The following is a 21,386-nucleotide window of genomic DNA, read 5'->3' on the forward strand; positions in this document are numbered from 1 at the left end:
TGTAGCAACTGCTACTGTTATTGGAGTTAATTTTTAAAAATGTTCTGCCTTTAATAAAAAGGACTAAATATGCTCTCTCCCCCTCTTAGGTCACTTAACATGGATTTAAGGATTAGTTTTCACATTATCCCCTGGGGAGTAAATGTGTTCTCCCCGTTTTACTCTTCTAATAACATAGACATTCGACTTATTATAGTCCGGTTCCCTCCAAATGCAAGGATCCTGGCATTAAAAAAAATTGTTTTTAAATTTATGTTTGAGAGTGAGACAATGTAAGCAGAGGACGGGCAGAGAGAGAGGGAGACAGAATCTGAAGCAGGCTCCAGACTCCAAGCTGTCAGCACAGAGCCTGCTGTGGGGCTCGAACTTACAAACTGTATCATGACCTGAGCCAAAGTCAGATGCTTAACCGACTGAGACACCCAGGCGCCCCGGATCCTGGCATTTTGACCCAGCATGTCATTTTGCTGATGCGTCTCATTTAGTTCACAGAAATCCTTCCTCTTGGAGACAAAAGTCACCTCTTTGTAGCTTGTACCATCTGCTTCATCTGCAGCTTCTTTGGAGAGGGAGCTGGGGCGAGGGAGGCGGGAGTGCAGGCCTGCCTGGCTCACTTCTCTGCTGTGGAGAGTATGCATAGAACCCGACAGCCTTTGCCATTCTCTGAGGCACAAGTTCTGTCACTCAGCAGGCATCACTCATAAGCCAAGGAGCCCCACCCCTCCCCATGCCCAGGCATCACTAATCAACCCAGGCACCTCTCTCCCCATCCCCAGGCATCACTAATGTACCAAGCACCCCCCTCTCCCCATCCTCCTCTCCCCACAGCCTAGGCCTGCCCTGAGAGTTCTCGACAGAGCACCTGCCATCCCTTGAGGGTTGAAACCTCTGCCAGCCTTCGCGGTGCCTGCCATCGTGTGTGCTTTTCCTCCAGAGACCGGAGGGATGAGAGACATAAATGCAAGGAAGGGACATCCAGGTGTTCCTGTTGAGTCCTGTCTCCGGCCTGGTCCTAGGCCAGAGCAGTACAGAAGGAGGAGGGGTGTGGGGTGAGCCTGGGGGTAGGGAGGGTTCCTCCGATCTTGAGGACCTCCGAGGTGAACCTGCACACCCACCTAGCCATGGCGGTCTGCACTTTTGGGCCCTGCAGGCTTCCTGCAGGTGTGCACCCCAGAGCTGTTCTGAGGCGGGACCCCTGGAGCAGGAGGCAGGTGTGTGTTCTCCCTAAGGGGGCCTGGGGGCCTCATTACGTGCCAGGCGCTGTGCTTGGTCTCCTGTGGGTGAGGGGCGATGCCAACCTGCCCGCCTGGCCACCTGGCAGGGGTTGGAGCTGAGGCCCAGCAGCGAGAGTTCTGGTGGACCTGGTTTAGGGACTCCATGGCGGAACTGAGCACGGAGCGCATACCAGGGCCCCAACTCCCTGAGCAGGAGCTCGGCCTCTTCCTCCTGGGTGGCGCCTAGAGTGGGGGGGGGGGGGGGGGGGGGACACTCCGGTGCCTGTGTTGGGACACATGAAGTGGAGGTGGGGTGCTTTCTTTTTCCTTTGCCTTTGTTGCTTCCTTTCCCGGCCATCAGCACGATCCCCTACATATGCACATGCCTGGGTGGCCTGTGTGCCTCTGCCCCATTGCAACTCAGTGCCGCCTCTTCCTGAAAGCCTTTCTGGGTTAGCCTCTCCCGTGTGCTCCCACTCCCATTGTCCCTCAGTTTGGATGCCTCACATCCCCGCTGTTAGGGTACCAGACTTGCCGCAGGTCAGCCCCCTGCCGGGCTGCAGGCTCCCCAGAGACAGAGCCCAGCCCCATGCGCACACACCCCGGGCACCCTCACTGCTCCTGCACATTTTGTTGAGCTTGTCTGTCTTTATATTGTAGATTTGAGGACAGAAGTTATCTCTGTGTAATTCCCTCCCCTCCCCCCTTACACCGGCGCACCACCTGACACCTGTTAGATGACCGGAAGTACAGTGGTGTCCATAAGACAGTGATTGGCTGCCCCGGGGAGATGGCCACAGAGGCCTGCTGACTCGGATGCGTTGGTGCCTTGGGTCCTGCGACGCTCACACTACGGGTTGGTCCTTGCTGCTGGAAGCTCCAGGCACTCTCTCCCCTCCTGCTCCAACTTGTACCCTGGGAGCGAGGGACCTGGCAGGGCACCGTCAGGAGCCGGTGAGGGCTGCCTGGGCTTGGCCCCTGCTCCAGCCCTGCCCGGGCTGACTGACGGGTGCGACAGAGTGGGACACTGTGGACATGTAGACAATCCAGCTGGGACAGGGGAGGGCCGCACCTCACCCACTGAGCTCTGTGGGCATGCCCAGGGCAGAGGGTGCCCAGGAAGTCAGCCTAGAGCTCCCATCTGCTGGCGGTGTAGGGGAGCATTTGGGTCCCATGGACTGGGTGGTGGTGGTGGCTCCTGTACCCCACCCCCACCCCGCTTGCACGCGCGCGCGCGCACACACACACACACACACACACACACACACACACACACACACACACGCTGCACCCTGGCCAACAGGTGGTCCTGCCTGGGAGCCCCACACCCTCTCTTGCCTGCTGATCTCAAGTGTGGACTCTGCCCAGCAGGTGGAAGAAAGGGACCCCCAGCTGCTGGCCCACGGCTGTAAGACCCTCGCTGCCACGACGCAGGGCTCCTGGGTCAGCCTCGAGCACTGAGGCTGTTGTTGCTGGGAGGAGGGGACAGGGCAGACCCTGCCTCTCCAGGGCATGAGTGTGAGGACAGGACTGCCCCTCCCGCAGCGTGGCCCTGGGTGTAGAAGGCACCTGTGGCTGCTGCTGGAATGGCTGCAGAAGTTCTCCCCTAGAGCCCCACCTTGGCTGCTGGTGACAGGCTTGTCTTTACCATTGTCTGTACCCGAAACACCATGTATGGGCAGAAATTCTTCTCAGAGAAGCTGAATGCCGTGCCCTGCCCATGCTTCCGGGGCTGCCCCACCACCTTTTTTGGTCCATGGGCTCAGAACAGGCACTAAGCATTATCAGATAAGACAGCTCCCCTTGCAGAGCAACCCCAGGCATCATACCAGCCCTAAAGGGAAGGTGACAAGCGTTTGTGGGGACACCAGAGCATCCTCCGGTCCCGTCCCTTGTTGGGTTTCCCCTGGGTTCTTCTGGGATGCGTGGGCTCTTACCTGTCTTCAGAGTTGGCAGTCCTGAGTTAGTAACGTGATAAAGCTGTGCTGGGCTCCTCTGTGCCAGCACCCTGTCTCCTTTCCCAGTTCCCCTCCCCCAACTTCTGAAGGAGCCGGACATCCCTTTAGAGATGGTCCTAGTCCTGTCACAGATGAGGGTGTGGCTCAGAGAGGGGCTGTGGCTTTCCTGAGGTCACACAGCACGTAGCTTTGCCCTCACAGTGGTGGTTGAGGTCCAGGGGCTCCTTCCCACAGGTGTCGTCATCCTCCTCCTCCGTCTCCTCCGTCAAAGGAAATGCTTGTTTTCCTTTCTGTGAACAGAGAGTGGTCTTGCTTTGTGGACGGAACCACGAGGCTACAAAACATCCAGGGGCATGGGGTTCTCTGATGATGCAGTAACCACGGTGGTCCAGGTCAGTGGCTTTACATTGCTGGGTCCTGAGCTGCAGCGTGGCCTAGTTAGTGGAGCTGGCGCTCTCGGGCTCGTGTGGATCCAGCCTGGTTTCAGGCCCTGGGGACCCCGGGATTAATTGAAAGGAGTTGGAACAGATGGATTGAATCTATCAGCAGCTTTACGTGACAGCCTCTTAACATGAAAGCACTTCATTACCCACTCATCTGGCCAGGGCTCACCGCCCCAGTGAGCGGGAAGGCGGCGGGCGCCGCAGCCCCTCGTCCAGATGGGATGACAAGCGCGTGGCCCCATGGGCTCCGGCTCTGAACAGGCGGCTGAGGATAAATCATCAGGCTTACGTCTCCTCCCAGCAGCTAAATTAGAAACTGCTCTTGGCTGTGCGATCCGAGAAAGTGGGCTGTGTCACCTGGCTTTGGAGTCCGGTCCCCGTTGATCTCAGGCTGGATGGTACTGTGGGAGGCGTGATCCGTCGGGGTGAGGGCAGCAGGCTGGCAGAACCAAGCCTCACCTGCCTGGAGTGCTCCCGTGAGGGCCACAAGGAGGTAGGTGCGGTACGGGCAGAGCTCGCCACACAGAGTGCCAGTCGTGGCCCTTGCCCTGGACCCCTCCGTGAAGGCCTGTTACCAGCCCTGTGCTGCGGTTCCCTCAGATGGGAAATTGTAGTAATTCTTGTCCTGACCACCTCTCGTGAGTACTGGGGGCAGGCAAGAGATGAGGCCCTTTCTGTGGCTGAGTGTGTATGTTTGGCAAGGTCAGGCAGGTTTGATGGAGGAGTGTCGAAGGAAATTAAGGAACCCCTCTTGGCCAGATCTGGGTGCGAGTTTTTAAGGTGTGGCACGGAGGACTGGGGACCGATGACGTGAGTACAGGCTGCATGTTGCATGTGCACAGGACCCCTGGTAGCCAGCCCCTGGCCCTACAGGTCTCTCTGAGGTGCTCTGTGAGTGGCAGCCTCGGGCAATCCCAGAGGCATCCCACCTGCGTGAACCTCGGCTAAATGCTCTGCGCTTCCTGGACGTGTTCTTGCTGTAGGTGTTACACATCTCCCTGCTTGTAGGGCACTGGAATAGACGCTGAGAACATTGGAATTCAAGTGGTACCTTCCGGGAGTCACGTCTGTAACGTTGGAATTTTAAAATACCCTTGTTCAGCTTCATTTGCTCTTAAAACGATTGTATTTGGGAATTAACAACCTGAAAGCATGGTGTACCCACACCAGCAGTACAAATTCACTAGGCGATGTTTTAACCTTTGCTAACATCTGCAGGCTGTTGAATCTTAAGGCGTATGGTGACCGACTTGGCCAGGAATCCAGGCAAAGACGGTGGAGTTACTTCCATCGTGGTGGTGGAGCAAAGCAGATGGCTTTCAGGACTTGGTTCCCCGGTTAGTATGAGACAGAGAGGACCCCTCTTCCAAAAATATAATTTTTTTCATCTTAACGTAAATGTCGAGGAATGTTTTCTTATCAGTCTGATTTCTGTCGGCTCTCACTGTTAGCAGCTTCTCGCTGCCTCTGAGTGGGGAGTTGATGAGCAAGGCAAAATGTGAAAAGGCCACAGAAGAGGACAAAGGAAGTGTTAGGAATTCAGAGGAAAGAAAATCATACATGATTAAGGGCATCGGTGGTGGCTGCCTGGAGGAGGTGATGGTTTCTGTGAGCGTCAGAGGGTGAGTAGGATTCTGACCGGTAGTAATCGAGGCGAGGGATGTGTGGGGAAGGTGTGCCCCAGGAGGAACTGCAGCATATGTACGGCACAGTGTAACCAGAGGCTTGACTTGTTGGCCACATTTAGCAGTTAATGCATTTTTGGGCCTTCTCCTTCACCTGTGGAGCTCCTAAGCATTCTCTGTAGCCCAGCCCAGAAGCTGCCTCCTCTGGGAAGCCTTCCCAGACTTGCTTGTGCTGTGCTGCTCTGGCACCTGCCCTTCTGTGCTGTGATTTTCTGCCTCCCTGCCTTTCCATTCAGGCTGAGAGTTCTCCGCTCACAGCACGGCACTCAGTATCTTTTGAACCTGAACCCCAGATCTAATAGTGTGCAGGGTGTACGCTCAAAGCTGATACCGTGCGGGCCTGGTTTTCAGTATGGGCTCTGAGAATGTGGACAGGTCCACAGCAACACTCTGTGTCTTTGGCCGCGTGGAAGGCATTTTTTGCTGTCTGGACTGTCCAGACCACCTGGGATATGTTCTGCATGCTTCTGCTTGGTGATTGTCTTAATTTTGCTGGGATTTCCCCTCATTTACTCAGCATCAGCTCCCATTTAAAACCCTTTTGGGGAAGGGAGTCACTCATGGGTCTCAAAACTTGGCTTTTAGTAGCATTTATTTGGTTTTCCCGGCACCCTGTCAAGCCATAAAATACAGTTTCATTCTGGGGAAGAGAGAGAATTTTTTCAGCACCTTCATGAAATCCTTGCTCTTAATCCATCAATCCCAGAACACACGTGTGTTTCTACCCCAGCACTTCTCCAGGACCTGGCATTTCTTCCAACAGGGGAGAAAATGACCTGTGTGAGCAGGCACAGAGGTCCCCATGGGACCTGGCAGGTTATAAGCCTTCTCAGTGAGGCCTCTGCGTCGCCTCAGGCGGTAGATGGAACTTTGCTGGGGCCCCTGACCTGAGCCCTCAAGGGGCTGAGGCCCTGGAGCCCACCCCTGGTCAGGGTGCCTGGGTCCCCTGGCTGCTCTCTGTTCTTGCAGCTGAGGGAGGCTTTGCATTTCCTGCTGGGAGATGCCAGAGATGGAGTGGGGGGAGGAAGAGCGCGTGTTAAAAACCAGTAATCCATTTCATCCATCTTTGGGTCCGAGGTGAGTTGTCTCAAAGGAGAAGATCGTTTTTGTGAACCTGTCCGTTCACAGCTTGATATCTGGTGAATAGATGCCGCGGACTGTATGTGCTGGAAGCCTTGTGGGTTAAAATACCATAGATGTGAGCACATTACACGCCGTTTAGAAAATACCGGGAAAACTTGCTCTTGTCCTGACGACGCGAGTGAAGAATGTGCTGTCATTCTGGTATAGTCCCTTTGAGGGTTTCTTTTTCTTTTTTTTTTTTTTTTAACACCAGTCCTGCACATACGATTGTGTCTCCTTGAATTCATTGTGGCGTCTTGTGTGTTCGAACCAGGATGACCTACCTGGTGCCCGTATCGGCTGGTAGCCTCAGTGATGGGGTGCTGCTCCTGTATCACACCTGCCCCCCTCCCCCATCATACTTTCTTTCATTTGTCTGTTGAGGTTTGGGTGGGGGTATGTTAGGACCTCCGTTTAATATTCTTTTGACAGTTGCACTGTGCTTTAGGCTGTTTACGAAGAGTTTGGGGTACATGCACTTACTCCCAGAGTAAGTGTAGGGGGTCTTTTGCAGGGACCTGAGCTGAGTCCCCCTCTTCCTAAACCAAGGGAAGGGGCCCTGGGGGAAAGCCTGGGCTCCCTTGGCGGCTTCCAGGACGTTTGGTGGCCTGGGTGCAGTGTACGTAAGTGCTGAATGGGGACTGGCCAATGTGGAATTAGGGGGCCAATCCCCAAGGGACCTAACAGTTTAATCGAGTGATTGGATAGAAGCAGAAATTGAGCTGTGTCTGCAAGCCTCTGGGATCTGGGCGTGGGGAGGGGGTCACATCAGGCCCCGGGCCAGAGGAGGTGGAGTGAGGCATCCAGGGTGCTTGGGTCCATCCTGGGTCCCCAGCCCCTGCTGTGCCGCCCCAGGCCTCCACCTCGCCCCTCACTGTGTCCTCCTGCCTCTAGCAGGACAGCCCTGTCCGCAGGGCAGTGACAGAACCTTCCAGATCTTTTTATCCTGAGACTTTGTCCAACTGACACCCACTAAGCACAGGCATTCAGGAGACGTTGCAGCCTTCCTGGGAGGAGTGAGGTTGGAGGGAGTTTGGGAGGGACAGCTGGTGACGAGGGTGCAGCCTGACACTGTGGAGCCAGCCCCAATTGCCAGCTAGGCCCCGAGGTGGACTCAGAGACCAGCAGGACCAGGGTTTGGCGGCGGGGCAGTGAGGCCGTGCCCCCCGGGTGCTGGTCCTGGGGGCTGGGCCGGGGTGTCCATCGCGGTCGCTCCTGTAGTTGTGCCTGTGTCCAGGTGCCTCTGGATCTGCTCATCCCCATCCTGCGCCTCCTTCCTGTCACTAGTGGCACCTTGTTAACTGGAACCCAGAAGGGAGCTTCCACTCCTGCGTCCAGTTCTTTCCCCCCACCGAGTACATTTGTTCTGGTCAGGAGAGGATTCTGATGGGAAGGGAGCCTTTTCCTTGCCCTGAGCTTCCTGGTTCTGTTCTTAGAACTTCTCCCCACTGGTGACCTCTGAGCACCAGGCCACAGACCCCGGGTCACCCTCCAGTGACTGCCGCCACCGCCACCAGAATCAGGAAGCTGGACTCTGAGGGCGGGCAAGTCCCCGGCCTGGTTGACACCACGTGCAAACACAGATGCAACCCCACACCCAGCAACTGGGGTGACAGACGCTTCCAGGAGAGTGTCGCTGCCGGTCCCATCCCTCCCGCCGCCTGTAGCTGCTCAGAGCCCTGGGAGGCGCTTCGGAATTAGGATAAGATCCTAGCTGCTGGACTGTCAGCCTGGCTGGTGTCCCCTAGGTTCTGTCCCCGTTTTACATTACAAAGCACTTGCCAGCCCTCTGCTGCCGACTACCCCCACCCTCCTTTCATCCATTCCTGTGACTTTTCCTTGAGTTTGTTTACAACAGTTACCCTGGGGATCCTCCCAGGACGCAAGTAGGGCAGCCTCACTTATGAAAAGGCACGTCTGGGGTCCCCCCCCTGCATCTAATATTAGGATCTGAGAGCAAACGTAGAGGGTAGAGGGGAAATGGGCGGAGAAGAGGAGGTACAGAATCCACCCTGAATCTCGGTATTTAACCCTTACTCCACCCCAGTCTCTGCGAAGGGCGGGGGTCTAGGGGAGACTGCACCCTGACCCTGACTCTTCCCTCCTGCCCATCAGGCCACAGGATGGGGTGACCAGGCAGAGGCTGCCCTTGTTCTTCGTCCATGCCTCAGGAGGTGGTGGTGGCCTTTGCTTCTGCTTCTGGCAGAGGCTTGGCGCCAGGAGGGCTTGCTCAGAGCACACCACTGTTCGCCCTGGCGCCTGCCCGCCCCCCTGCAGCCAGCCAGGGTGTGACCAGGTGCCTGCCCGGCCGGCCAGTGTCAGCTGCGGCCTCCACAGTGGCTTTCTGTTCTGAGCACCAGGCGGGAGGGCCCCCTCGTCAGCAACCACCTCACGTCCCCGCTAGATGGAGGCCTGGCCTGGCGCCTTGGAGGCCCTGCCGCCCAGACAGGACCAGGGGACGCGGCTTTCCTCAGGGACTGACAGCTGCTGCGTCCCCTTGTCACTGGTGCTGGGGAGCCTGACGGCTGCCGGCCACATGTGGCTTTTGGGGGCCTCCAGATGTGACTAAGTGACTGAGGACATGAAAGTTTCATTAGATTTAAAAACCGATACTTGATTTGGTTATTCAGGAAAACTTTAAGTGAGTTTGGACCAGCCTGGGGTGTGCGAAGCTACTTTTACAGATCAGGTGTTCCCACTGAGAATTAGCATCCGATTCCAGATGGGCTGTGGGACCAGATGGGCTGTGGGACCAGCATGAAAAGAGAATGTAGTCTCTCATTCATGATCTTTAGTTCATTATGTAGTGAAGAGATCATAGTTTTGATATATTGGCTTAAGGTATTATTAGAATACTTTTTACAAATTCACCTTTTTTAGCATCTTTTTTCAGACAGTTAATAGAATGTTTGAAGTTCATGTGTGTCTCCTGTTCTATTTCTCTGACCTCCTGCTTATACCTCGGGGCCTGCTTTTGCTGAAAATGATTGGTGGTCCTTAGCTGGGAGACGGCTCCTGTGTCAGGAGTGCTGTGGGCCCCAGGATTCGGCCTTGGGAGACCCACAGTGTTTTTGGAAAGGAACAAATAAAAGGTACCTTCTCTTTATAAAACATTACTTCTTGATTGCACAAATGACCTATTTCTTGTGGGAAAACTAGAAAGTACTGACGAGACAGAGTTAAACATGCTGCTTTGGGAGAGGAATACGTGGGTGTTTGAGTTTCGAGCAGTATCCCAGCTGTCTTCTGCCGAGCTCATCCTCAGCATAAAAATGCCGCTTCGTGTTATTTCAGAGCCCCTCACGGCCATCTCGGGCTCTGAGATCTCTTACAGACACCAGCGCCCTGATAACAGGGCAGCGCTCCAGACTCCGGGGTGGTGGTGGGGGCGAAGCCAGCCAGGACTCCAGAAGGGACTCCAACTGGTAGGACGGTGGTAACCAGTAAGGCTTCCAGAAGTTGGGCTGCGCACTGGAGGTGACTGCTGGGGCCCAGCAGGGACTCCAGGACGGACTGGGCTGATCTGGCCTGGACTCCTTCCTTTGGCTGGGTGAGCGAGCTGGAAAGTGGATTTTGCTGATTTGACTCTTAATGTGTGTTTTGCCCCAGGGTGGGACTGTGGAATCCTTTGGGGTGAGTGAGTGTGGGGGGGCGGGGGGGCGCAGGCTGAGGCTGCTACACCGCTCACACTTCTGTCCAACACGGGTATTTACCAACCGAGACATGTTTGAGAAGACACGAGCATCTCTGATGTGGTGACCTGTGACCCCAGCGTTGAGTGGGAAGGGGCCCAGTGTATTGGGGTCCACATCCGCTCCCCCCAATTCTGGTGTGGACAGGAGCCACCGAAATACTGAGGGGGAGAATAAAATCAGGTTACGTATTTTTTGAGGGTGCTGGCCTCTCTAGGCATGCCTGCCCAGGCTCCCACTTGAATCTGATGATTTGGATCTCGTTCCGGGGTTCACCTGGGCCCTGTGGGGTTTGGGGATTGTGTGACTGTCCCTCTTGTCTCTGTCAGTGCCAGTCTGCAGCATGCAGAATACAGAGCCCTTGTATGCGATAGAGTACTCTGGAAAAAAAGGCTGTCTCACTGGAAACATTTTTATTTATTTATTTTAAATGTTTGTTTATTTTTGAGAGAGAGACAAAGTATGAGCAGGGGAGGGGCAGAGAGAGGGAGACAGAATCCAAAGCAGGCTCTAGGCTTTGAACGGTTAGCACAGAGCCTGATGCAGGGCTCGAACCCATGCACTGTGAGATCATGACCTGAGCCAAAGCCGGACACCCAACCGACTGAGCCACCCAGGCGCCCCTGGAAACATTTTTAAAAAGGCCTAAGAGGAGCTTTGTTGGTGAAGAATTTCTGTAGTGACTGCTTTTGTAAGACCAAGAATACTTAAGAAACCTACCCCCTGACTGATCTTCCGTAAAATTAGACTTTTATCTTCTGATTTGTGAAAACCAGGCACATCTGGGCGGGGAAGACAGACCTGTCCCAAGAAGTGCTCTGGGAAATGTGAGTGGTGGGTTGGAGCCAGCACGCTCCCGGGGGGATCTTGTTAAAGACCCCAGACACGGGGCCGTGACTGATGGCTGGTGCCTGGGCCTCCTTTCAAAGCCCCTTGGTGTGAGGGCCAGAAGGCGGCTCATTTCCGAGCCACCTCTAACGGGTGCAGATTAGCTGTGATTTATCCCCTCTCCCAGGGAAGCTGGTGTTGTAACTGAGAGAAGTCTCCTCATTTACAGCTTGTACCAAAGGCCCGCCAATGCTGGGGTCCTGAATCGTCGGGTCATAAAGACTCAGGAGCATCTCTGTACTTTCTTAATTGCACATGCAAACTGTATCATAAAAATAAAGACGTCTCTTAAAAAGAAACTTACACCTAATCCTCTATCCTAACATGTAATAGAGCATCTTCCTCCCCGAGCGATCTGTGGTTTGATGCAAGCGTGACTTTTATTTGTTCATGAGCCAGCCGGAAGTATAATTAACTTTGACTTTTCATGTTTATTCGTATTGTAAATATTCCTTCCTGCTCTATAGGACCCTTCATAGTTACCATTTAACGCCTGTGCGTTCATCCAGTGACTTGATAAACTGTAATTTTCTTAATCATTCTTTATTTTTGTTTCCTGTTCTTAACGGTATCTTTTCCCCTTTGTTTCTGTAGGAAGTCCTCCAGCAGCTGATCGTCATGAATTTGCCCAATGTGTTGATGATTGGCAAAGACCCGCTGTCTGGTGAGTGGAGGCTGTCCCCCATGGTGCCTGGGCAGCGCCGTCGGCCCCGAGCAGCTGCTGGACACAGTGCTCCGGCTGCCAGCTCAGAGCCGCACAGTGAGAACACGTGATCGTTTTGGTGCAGTTTTAAAGGGTGGCTTATTACTCTGAGGCATTAAGCCAAGAGCATGTTTTTTTTCCCCCTTTAAGAATGAGCCCTCCCAACCCCGCATAATGCAAGTGCGGAGGCCACTGCTCTGTTGGGCTTAGGGGCCTGAGTCGTAAGTGGACTTGCTGGGGGTCTCTCCTTGGTAAATGTGGAAGCCACTTCATCCTGGGATGTGGTATCAATTGGCAAGAAAGTTAGGAACCTTTTGAGGGAACAAATGTCCCTTCCACGGGATCCTGCTACACTCTGACTTGCCCTGTGGCGTATCTCCCCGGAGTGTCCTGTCTTGTCTCTGTTTTCAAGCCTCCCGCTGGTCTGTGGGGCCCGAGCGGGCAAGGGTTCTCAGTCCCGGGCTCGGACACTCGGTGTGACTAGGAAAGACTGAATGAAATGGCCTCTAGGACACCTACCAGAAAATCAGAGCTTAATTCCTGCCTGCCCAGCTGACTCACCAGGGGAGTTGAGCAGGGTGATGGATTTCTTCCCTGCCACGTTTGTGTGCCTTGCCTGCACCCGTGGCTGGTGGATATCAGCCTCCTGGCCCCGGGGCCAGAGCGCCCGCTGGCTGGGCCTCGTCCAGCGGAGACCCGGTTAGCATAGGTCTCTTGCCTCCTAGAAATAGGTGGGGGGTCCAGGAACGCGGAGAGGACCCCACGTGGTCTCCAGAAGGGACCGAAGCTTTCCTCTGGGGCATCGTCTCTCACCCTGCTCCTGCTGGCCCCTGGCCGTCCCTGCTCTTGTCCATATGACAGTAGCTGAAGTTGCCTGGAGACTGAAGGAAGGGTACACTGAGCGGCCAGCCCAGGACACTTCTCGTAGAGAAGTTGCATTTTAGTGCTGTGGCCCTCGGCTGCAGGAAAATCTGGGGGAGCCCCGGGTGCGGGGTGGGGGGCTGTGCATGAGATCACCTTGCTCCTGGTGAGTGTCCTCCTGGGCCCCAGCTGGGTGGTGTCTGCCTTTTTTCCGTGTGACCTCCCCGTAGTCTGTAGCACAGTGGCCGTGAATGCTCACCACCTTGAACAATGGCTTTGCAGCCACTGCTGGCTCCTGGCAGCCAACGCCCTGACCCACTGGGTATGCGTCAGTAACAGGAGGGCCTCTGGTTCGCTTTGCCCCTGGCTTGGCTTTTGGGCCATTTGTCTTTTGGCTTGATTTCCTGGTTCCCCCACGTAGAGGCTGCCAGCCGTGGCCCTGGGCCCCAGGGACAGTCGGCGTGCTCGTGTTTCTGTAGTAACGGCAGGGAAGTGGGGGTCTGTCCTGATGGATTCGGGGACCCGTCTCCCAGGGAAGAGAGACGCCTGTGGGAGGTGGGCCGTGCGAGGCAAAGAGGCAGGCGGAGGAGCAGGAAGAAGGATGCTCCGTCCTTGAGCCCTGGTTGAGCCCGCCGTGTGCTTGGCATCATGTACACACTGAACCGTGCAGCTGGAAGTGTGCTGCTGGGGTGTGGTCGAGCCGTGCCATTTATAGATGAGAAGACGCAGGCTCCTAGAGTTTAAGTGACAAGCCCTCAGTCACCCAGCCCGTAAGCAGACCCTGGAGTCTGAGCTCCCCGTCCGTATCACACACGGACATGTAAGGCTGGGCCAGTGTTCAGTCACTTTGGCCTGCAAACCTGGCAGTGGCATATGGCTCAGTCTGACGTTAAACTCCTCCTGCTCCCCCCCGCCAACACCCCCCCTCGTCATTCCAGCTGCTGTGTAGCCCACCCACCTTGCCCCTTCTTTTCCCCGTCAGTGTCCTCTCTCCCTGCTGCCATCGGGCAGCCTGTCCCCTGGAAGCCCCTTCTCCAGGTCCCTCCTACCCTGGAACCCGCTCTCTGGGGCCACCAGCCTTCCCCTCAGCAGAGTCTCTGTTCCAGCCTCTGAACCACAGGGGGCCAAGAGGTTGTCCACATGCAGAGAGAACCCGGGTCCGTCCCCACTTCGGATCCGGTGCTGAACAGAAACCTCTGCAGAGAGGTGGACGCTGACTGTTTTGAGACAGCTTTGTTGAGGTGTACCATTCTGAGTACACCGCGGGGCGACTCTTTGTCATAATCGTATAGAGTTGTGTGACCTTGGCCGCGTTTCAGGGATAGAACGTTGTGGGGAAGCTGCTTTCAAACTGTGACAGGGGCATGGAATGTCTCCAGCACAGAAGAGGATCTGTGCACATCACTCCAAAGGTTGTGTCCCCAGCCCTGAAGGAGAGGTTGGAGACCGACCGTGAGCGTGGGCCTCGCGGCGAACTCGGGGGGCCCCCAGGCGGGGAATTGGCCGGCTGCTCACAGAGGCAGAGGCCCGGCCAGGGGCTGGGAGCCGGGCACACGCTTGGGTAGGTTTGGACAGCAGTCCCAGGGGGCCTCCGGGAACAGGGAAGGTTGGCAAGAAGCAAGAAGATGCAGAGACCTATTTATGGAATGCTGTTTTCTGTTTTCAATTAAAAAAAAATAGATGAGTGAAGCATTTGGGGTTTCTTTTTAAATAAAGAACGAAGTTGGTTTCTGTTTTATGCGGGGCCTGGAAGCAGGTTTGGAAGGTGGGAGGGGCGCCGTCTTTTGACTCCGTCTCCTCACGTATCTTAGGAGCAGGCCTGGGCTCTTCTTGGCTGATGTTGACACTGTACCGTTATTTATAACAGATCACATACTGTCTTTTTGGCAAATGCATCTCAGTGGAGGCGGGGGCCACAGGCGGGACGGAGCCCAGTGGGGCATCCCGTCACAGTGACGCCAGTCCTGGGACACACCAAGCATTTGTCCCCTTGCTCTGACCCAAACAAGGGAGACGCTGAGACCTGTCTCAGGAGATCTTTTTTCTGCGTGTCTAACCTGCCGCGCCTGCGCCCGTCAGACAAAACGATGTTCTCTTTTTTTCTGCCTTGGGTGGGATTCAAGAACAGCTCAGTAAATGTGAGAAAGAACTTCTTATACTTTGTTTGAGAAGGAGCAAGTGCAAGCAGGGGAGAGGGGCAGAATGAGAGCAGAGGGAGGCTGAGAGAATGGATCTTCGGCAGGCTCCACCCTCAGCCTGGAGCTGATCCTACGACCCTGGGATTGTGACCTAAGCCAGACCCCAGAGTTAGACGCTCAACTGTCTGAGCCCCCAGCACCCCATAAACTCTAGTCTCCCTGCAGTGGGGGTGCCTGGGGGGCTCCATCAGCTAAGCATCCGATTCTTGATGTCAGGTCAGGTCATGATCTCATGGTTAGGTTCATGAGTTCAAGCCCCACGCTGGGCTCCACACTGACAGTGTGGAGCCTACTCCGGATTCTCTCTCGCTCTGTCTCTGTTCCTCTCTCGCTGGTGCTCTCACTCCCACTCTCTCTCAAAATAAAGAAACTTACAAAAACAAATCTCTCTTCAGTACCTGCCCCTCTGGCCCTGAATCTTCATTCTCTCTTCTCTGCCTTGAATCGCCACTCTGGATTTTTCTCTCTAATGACACATTGTTTGCAGCTGTCTCTCACCTGGATACCATTCCCTCAGGAAGCGTCTGTCCAGTCCCTCTTTCTGTGGACCCCACTTCTCGGAGCCTGGCTGGGGTCTTGCAGAACCCTCTCTGGGCCCCTTGCTCACTTTTATATGATGGCTGTGAGCAGGAAAGCCTTGCCCTGGTGGCTCCCACCGTGGTCTGCTGGCTCCCCGGGCTGGGTGTGTAGGGTGTCCTTTGTTTTGTTCATAGTTGGTCAGACCCCATCCTTGTCCCTCACCCACACTGGTTTGTCAGGCAGGTGTCCGGGCTCTATCGTCAGAGCACCTGAGCTTTTCTTCCTTCCTCCTGCCGCACCGCCACCCTTCCCTTCCCTTCCCTTCTTCCTGGTGACACCTGCCAGGCCGTCCTCGCCCCTGCAGTGTGTCCTCAGCACAGCCCCTGGTCCTCTTAGATACACGTCAGTCAGGCTGTGTTACTTCCCTGTCCCCTCCCTCCTGGCGCTGGGGTCTGCACACTCACTGTTCCCACTGCCTGGCAGGCTTTTCCCAGACAGGTCTTATATATATATATATATATACTTTTTTTTTTTTAAGAGACCGAGACTGAGCATGAACAGGGGAAAGACAGAGAGGAAGACACAGAATCTGAAGCTGTTAGCACAGAGCCCAACGCAGGCTCACAAACCGTGAGATCATGACCTGAGCCAAAGTCGGACGCTGAACCAACTGAGCCACCCAGGCGCACCCCCCCTAGACAATTCTTTGTTCAAGTGTACCTCCTGACCCCCTGTGCACGGCTGCAGCCCCTCACCCCCAGGATCCCAGTCCCCTCATCCTGCTCTGCCTCCCCCTTTTCACAGTATTCATCACCTTCTGGTATATACTCTATCATTTATTCATGTCTGTCGGCGTTGCTCGCCCACCCCCATCCCCAGGATGTTATGTCTCAGGAGGACAGGAATCTTTGAGTTTTTTTCTTTTTATTATCACCTGTCTATCCCAAGTGTCCAGAGTGGTGCCTGGCACATAGTAGGTGCTCAGTAAAGAAAGCTTGCATACCAGAGACCCACCTTGAGTTCCTCCAGTCCCCACTTCACTGTTCCTTCAAGCGAGTGCTGCTGACAAGTGTTAGGCACATACTCTCGCAGCTGCAAAGGGCAGATGTCAATGGTCAGGGTCAAGTGAGAGCTGATCTCTGCCCAACACTGTGTGTGGCTCTGCAAGGCCGGAGGTGATATGCTGGAAACTGCCCTCATGCCGTTGGCTTGCCGGCTGTGCTCTGTTAGGCACCTTTCCATGGTCGATCAGGATCTGTTCTGGAAGAAGCCGTGACCACCAGGAGGTGATGATGCCTGTCGTATCTATTAACCGAGGGGAGGTTCTGGGCCAAACCTGGGCCAGCTGCCTGGTCCCCTCAAGCTCTGCTATCTCAGCAGCCAGGTCTCTCACCGTGCCGCACAAGAATAGACTAGATTCGTTTGACAGGAAGCCAGGGTGTTAGCAAATTAATTTCTCCGGTGAGTCAGTCAGCGGTCACGCTGGAAGAGAGCACTGTTTTTCTTCCAAGGTCTGCATCCAAGTGCACTAGTGGTTTTCTGCCTTGTCAGTGGCCAGTCCCACCTAAGATGCTTAGAGCGGATGGAAGGGAGCCACATGAGGTGAGAAACCAGCTCAAAGAGGAGAGGGAACTCCATCACGCGGCGCGATGGCCCCGTAGGTAAGCGACGCACTAGTCACTGCAAGTTCCGCAGATGGACACGTGTGGATCATCGGGAGGCTTGGCCACCATCCTCCTCCAGCTTGGTGCCCCTGTTCCCAACACCAGGCGGGATCCCTGGCCCGCGGGAGGGGGGCTGTCCCCATACCCTACAGAGCGCCATCTGTGATTACAGCTGGAATGTTTGAGGACAGCCTTGGGGATTCCATTAATTGCCGTTCAGCGGGCCGGCCCTTGGTCTTCCGTTTTCTCCCTGTTCTGGTGCTTACTGAAGGGCTTCAGGTGACCGAGAAAGCACCTTGAGGACTCGGCACGTTCTGTGCCCACCGGTGCTGCCAGTGTTCTTCCTCCCAGCTCATGGGGGCCTCCATTCTGGCGGAGGAGACCAATGGGGCCGATTTCTGCCTCTCCCCCCGCCCCCCAGGAAGACTAGAATGGCCCTGCACCCTTCCTTTTCTGAGTAGGCTACTCCTCAGCCAGAGACCCGCAGAGAAGCGCAGCCTGACCCTCCTGTCCAGCTTTCATTGTCAGATGCCCACCACATTGGGCCCAGGGCCCCCAGAAACAAGGAGGCTGTCTGTGCTCCAGAAGCCCCCAGTCCGTGTTGGGGGAGGGTGGACAGGAAGACCTCGCTGGTGACTACCAGACCTGTTCCAGGGTGAGAAGTGACATAAGTGTGCTTTCCATGGAGTGCAGAGCAGATGAGGAGTTCTTCCGGGCAGGCCAGGAAGACTTCCTGGAGGAGGCCGTGTGTGGCAGAGCAGCAGAGGAAAGGTGTCCTGGGAGGGAGGCGCTCACAGGAGTGGAACTGCCTTGGGAATCCCGTGAGGGGCATGGTACTCAGGACACTGGGAGGAAGGCTCTGTCACATTCCAAAGGCTGGAGGGAAACTCCTGGAGTTTACTATTTAACCCTTGCAAGTGTTTGCTCTCCTGTCAGGGGCAGCCCTGAAGTGCTTTTCAGACCCCATGGAAGTCTTCCCTCCTCCTCCCCATGGCCTAGCTCTGCCCTGTGCGGACCAGCTGCGAGCCGGTGTGCGCTGGGGTGCTGGGCCCTGCTCCCTGGCGGCCCGGGAAGGGGGCCCAGAGCCGGGTTCGTTAGGAACAGACTTCTTGCCCCGAGAGTGTTCTCTCACAGACCTCGAGGGCTGGCTGCCCTCCCCCGCCTTCTCCCTGCGGTTCTGCCCTCCCAGTGCCCTGCTTGCTAGGTACCTGGTGGCGGGCGTCCCCCATCGGGGGTTATGAGAGGTTTCTTGTGTTATTTCTTCTAACCTTATATGTTTTCATTTCTTCCTCCCTGTGATCTTGTTCTTGTTGCATATTTTTTTATTTTTATATTTACAAAAACCTCAGGTCCCTTATTATTATTTTTAATGTTTGTTTATTTTGAGAGACAGCATGAGCGGGGAAGGAGCAGAGAGAGAGAGAGAGAGAGAGAGAGAGAGAGGAGAAAATTCCAAGCAGGCTCTGCCCTGTCGGCACAGAGCCCAAAATGGGGCTCGATCCCACAGACCAGGAGATCGTGATCTGAGTTGAAACGAGAGTCCAATGCTTAACCGACGGAGCCACCCAGGTGGCTCAGGTCCTTTAAAGGAGGAGGGAAGAAGGAAGCGCCCATTTGGATCTCGTTTCTGACCCCCCCCCCGCCCCCCCTGGAGGGAGCCTGACAGCATCCGGCGCTGTTTTGAGCTGCCTTGCTGTGTGCCGCTTGCCGAGTTCAAGGGGCGTCTTCGGCTCCATTCGAGGTGCGGGGGTTTGCAGGCACGTGAGCTGAAAGCCAGCACTTTGCTTCTCCAGGACCGTGGAAAGCTTGGGTAACACCAGGCACGGGCGGGTGTTAGGACGCAGCCACATGCCGGCCTTGGGGACAGCCCCGACCTGCCTGGATACCGCCTTTGTTGCGGGGACTTCCTAGCGATGGGCCGTACACAGAGACGGCGCCCTGGCTGTGGTCAGCGCCATGGCTTCCAGCAGCTCTGCTCCCTGCGGCCGCGGCTGTCCGAGGAGGAGGGACGAGCTGTTGTTTGTGAAAGGTCTTTCTGGTCCCCGATGGCGTTTGGGCTCTGAGTCTTCCACCTGGCGGTGGGGAGGGGCCCCTTCCCTTCCTCACTTCATCTCCTGCCTGCGGCCCTCAGTGCAGATGCCGGGTCTCAAGCCGAATTCTCGTGGTCGGATTCTGCTTTTTCTCTTCTTCTTCTTCTTCTTCTTTTTTTAATGTTTATTTATTTTTGAGAGAGAGACAGAGTGCCAGCAGGGGGGAGGGGCAGAGAGAGAGGGAGACCCAGAATCTGAAGCAGGCTGCAGGCTCCGAGCTGCCACACACGGGGCTCAGACTCACGGACTGAGAGATCATGACTTGATCCAAAGTCTGACACTTAACCAACTGAGCCGTGCAGGCTTTTCCGCTTTTCTGATCTGTCCTTGTTCGGTTCGAGAATTAGCTCTCCCCTGCTGTGGCCCGGGCAGGTGGTGGGGTCAGGGGGGCAGGCAAGGAGTCCTTTCTGTTGGGCATCTGTCTGAGGGGCTTGGTGTGGCTGTTTCAAAGTGTTCTTCCTAATCTGGGAGCAGCTGCCTCTGTCACTGGGCACGCCTGGCGGTGCTGGGGGGCCCACGAGTTGGGAGCAGGCAGGATTGGGGGGGTGCGCTGATGCCGGGATCCAGGAGCTGCTGGTGGGGGGAGGGCGGTGCTTGGGAGGCCCCTGCACCGTTTTGCACGGGCATGCGACCCAGTGCCTGCCGAAGTCCACCTGCAATAACCATTTATTCAGTAACGAAATAAACAGACGGGGGAGTGGCTGGCTATGTTGCGGCCCACTGGGGTCCCGTGTGCTAACATTCTGGGTGTAAGAAGGCTAGGCGAGGGCTTCACAGGGGTCTCTCTTCAGCTGGTGAGGAGTCGTGTGGAGGTACCTGCCTCAGACCGAACGCACCGTGTGGGGGTCCTCGTGTGCCCACCCACCGGGAGCTCCCCGTCTGTTCTGTTCCTCGGCAGTGCCTGTGGAAGGAGATCCTGGCTGTTAACGTGATGTAGGCCGGGTCCCCAGGAGGACCCACAGAGCTGTGCTCTTCTGAGGGAGTCCCCGGATGTCCTTAGACATCAAAGAGACGTGTGCACGAGTCGTGTTGAGCACAGCTCCATTTTCAAATCAGCGAGGCAGTCCCATAATCGTCCTTAGGAAATAACTGTTCTTTGAATCAGATAGCAGGGAGGGGCGCCTGGGTGGCTCAATGGGTCGAGCATCTGACTCTTGATATTGGCTCAGGTCATGATCTCAGGGTTGTGAGATCAAGCCTCACGTAGGGCTGAGCACTGAGCGGGGAGCCTGCCTAAGATGGGCATTCATATTCTCCCTCTCCCCCTCCCCCCACCCTTCTCCCCACCCCTCTTCCCTGCTCAAGCACTCTCAAAAATATTTTTTTGTTAAACGAGACCAGGGGAGGCACAGTTAGTGAGTGACTCTAACTCACAAAGGAGAGGAGTGTGGAGAATGATTAAGAACAAATAGGAACATGCGAATGCGTCCTCTCCTCCCAGCAGGGAAGGAAGCTTTTGGCCTTTGGATCAGAGGCTAAACGAGATAGAGCCCTGCTCTGGAAGGAGCTGTAACCTTCCGTAATGACAGTTTCAGGGGCGGGAAGGCATGAGGCGGTCAGGGCAAAGCCGACAGTGCCCAGCCCAGGACCAGATCTTAGTTCTGCAACTCTGCTCTTCTGAACCTGTTCTTGTTGGCAAAGTGGAGATAATGCCGTCCTTTGGGGATTAAATCAGATGAGAGTGTGTGTTACGGACAGTGCAGTGATGGCCCGCAGGCATGGAGGACACGGGTGGGGCAAGGGCAGAATTAACCTGCAAGGGTCCGTTTTCCAGGCGGTGAGGGTTAAACCCTCAGCCTGGCTGGCAGTTTGCAGGTCCTGGGCCCCTGTGGTTGTGGAGAGCTGAGTGAGCAAGACAGAGGCATCGCTGTCCCTGCTTTTCTGTGACCCTGTCTTTGCAGGTAATCTGGCGCCTTCAGACCTCGGCAGAGCAGAGGGTGTGCAGGAGGGACTCTTAGCATTCCTTCCCCTAAACCCCCACCTTCATACCTGAGTGACTGTTTATCGATGACAGGATTCATTTTCTATTATCTAGCAACCAGGAAGTGGGAACGTTCAGAGGGCTGCATCTTAGAGAATCAGACTGAACCCGAAAAGGACCCTAGAGATCATGTGCCAGGCACGGAAGACAGGTTTTGTTTCCTGCGTCAACTTCTGTTGACAGGCAGGGCTGTCCCGTGCTCTTTTCAGAGGGTTCTGAGGCCTCCTTCCAGGCGCCTTAAGGAGGTGTTGTAATTGACGGGCTACGTGTACTACAGACCCGAGATTAGCAAGGGGGTTTCCAGCCCTGCTCTCGTGCAGCCTCCACATTTCGGAGGTTCCTGTACTTTAATTGTCAAACTACACCTC

The 21,386-nt window shown here is 55.5% G+C and overlaps 1 protein-coding gene across 1 annotated transcript in view; it reads left to right on the forward strand.

The window, feature by feature from the left end:
• Positions 1-21,386, forward strand: part of CCDC88C (coiled-coil domain containing 88C) — a 124,778-nt gene that overhangs the window by 37,683 nt on the left and 65,709 nt on the right. Inside the window, exon 4 of the mRNA XM_029952986.1 lies at positions 11,597-11,666. Coding sequence (XP_029808846.1) covers positions 11,597-11,666 — 70 coding nt within the window. The remainder of the gene's footprint in view (positions 1-11,596; positions 11,667-21,386) is intronic.

The sequence above is a fragment of the Suricata suricatta genome, chromosome 9, assembly GCF_006229205.1.
Source record: "Suricata suricatta isolate VVHF042 chromosome 9, meerkat_22Aug2017_6uvM2_HiC, whole genome shotgun sequence".
NCBI classification, from domain to species: Eukaryota; Metazoa; Chordata; class Mammalia; order Carnivora; family Herpestidae; genus Suricata; species Suricata suricatta.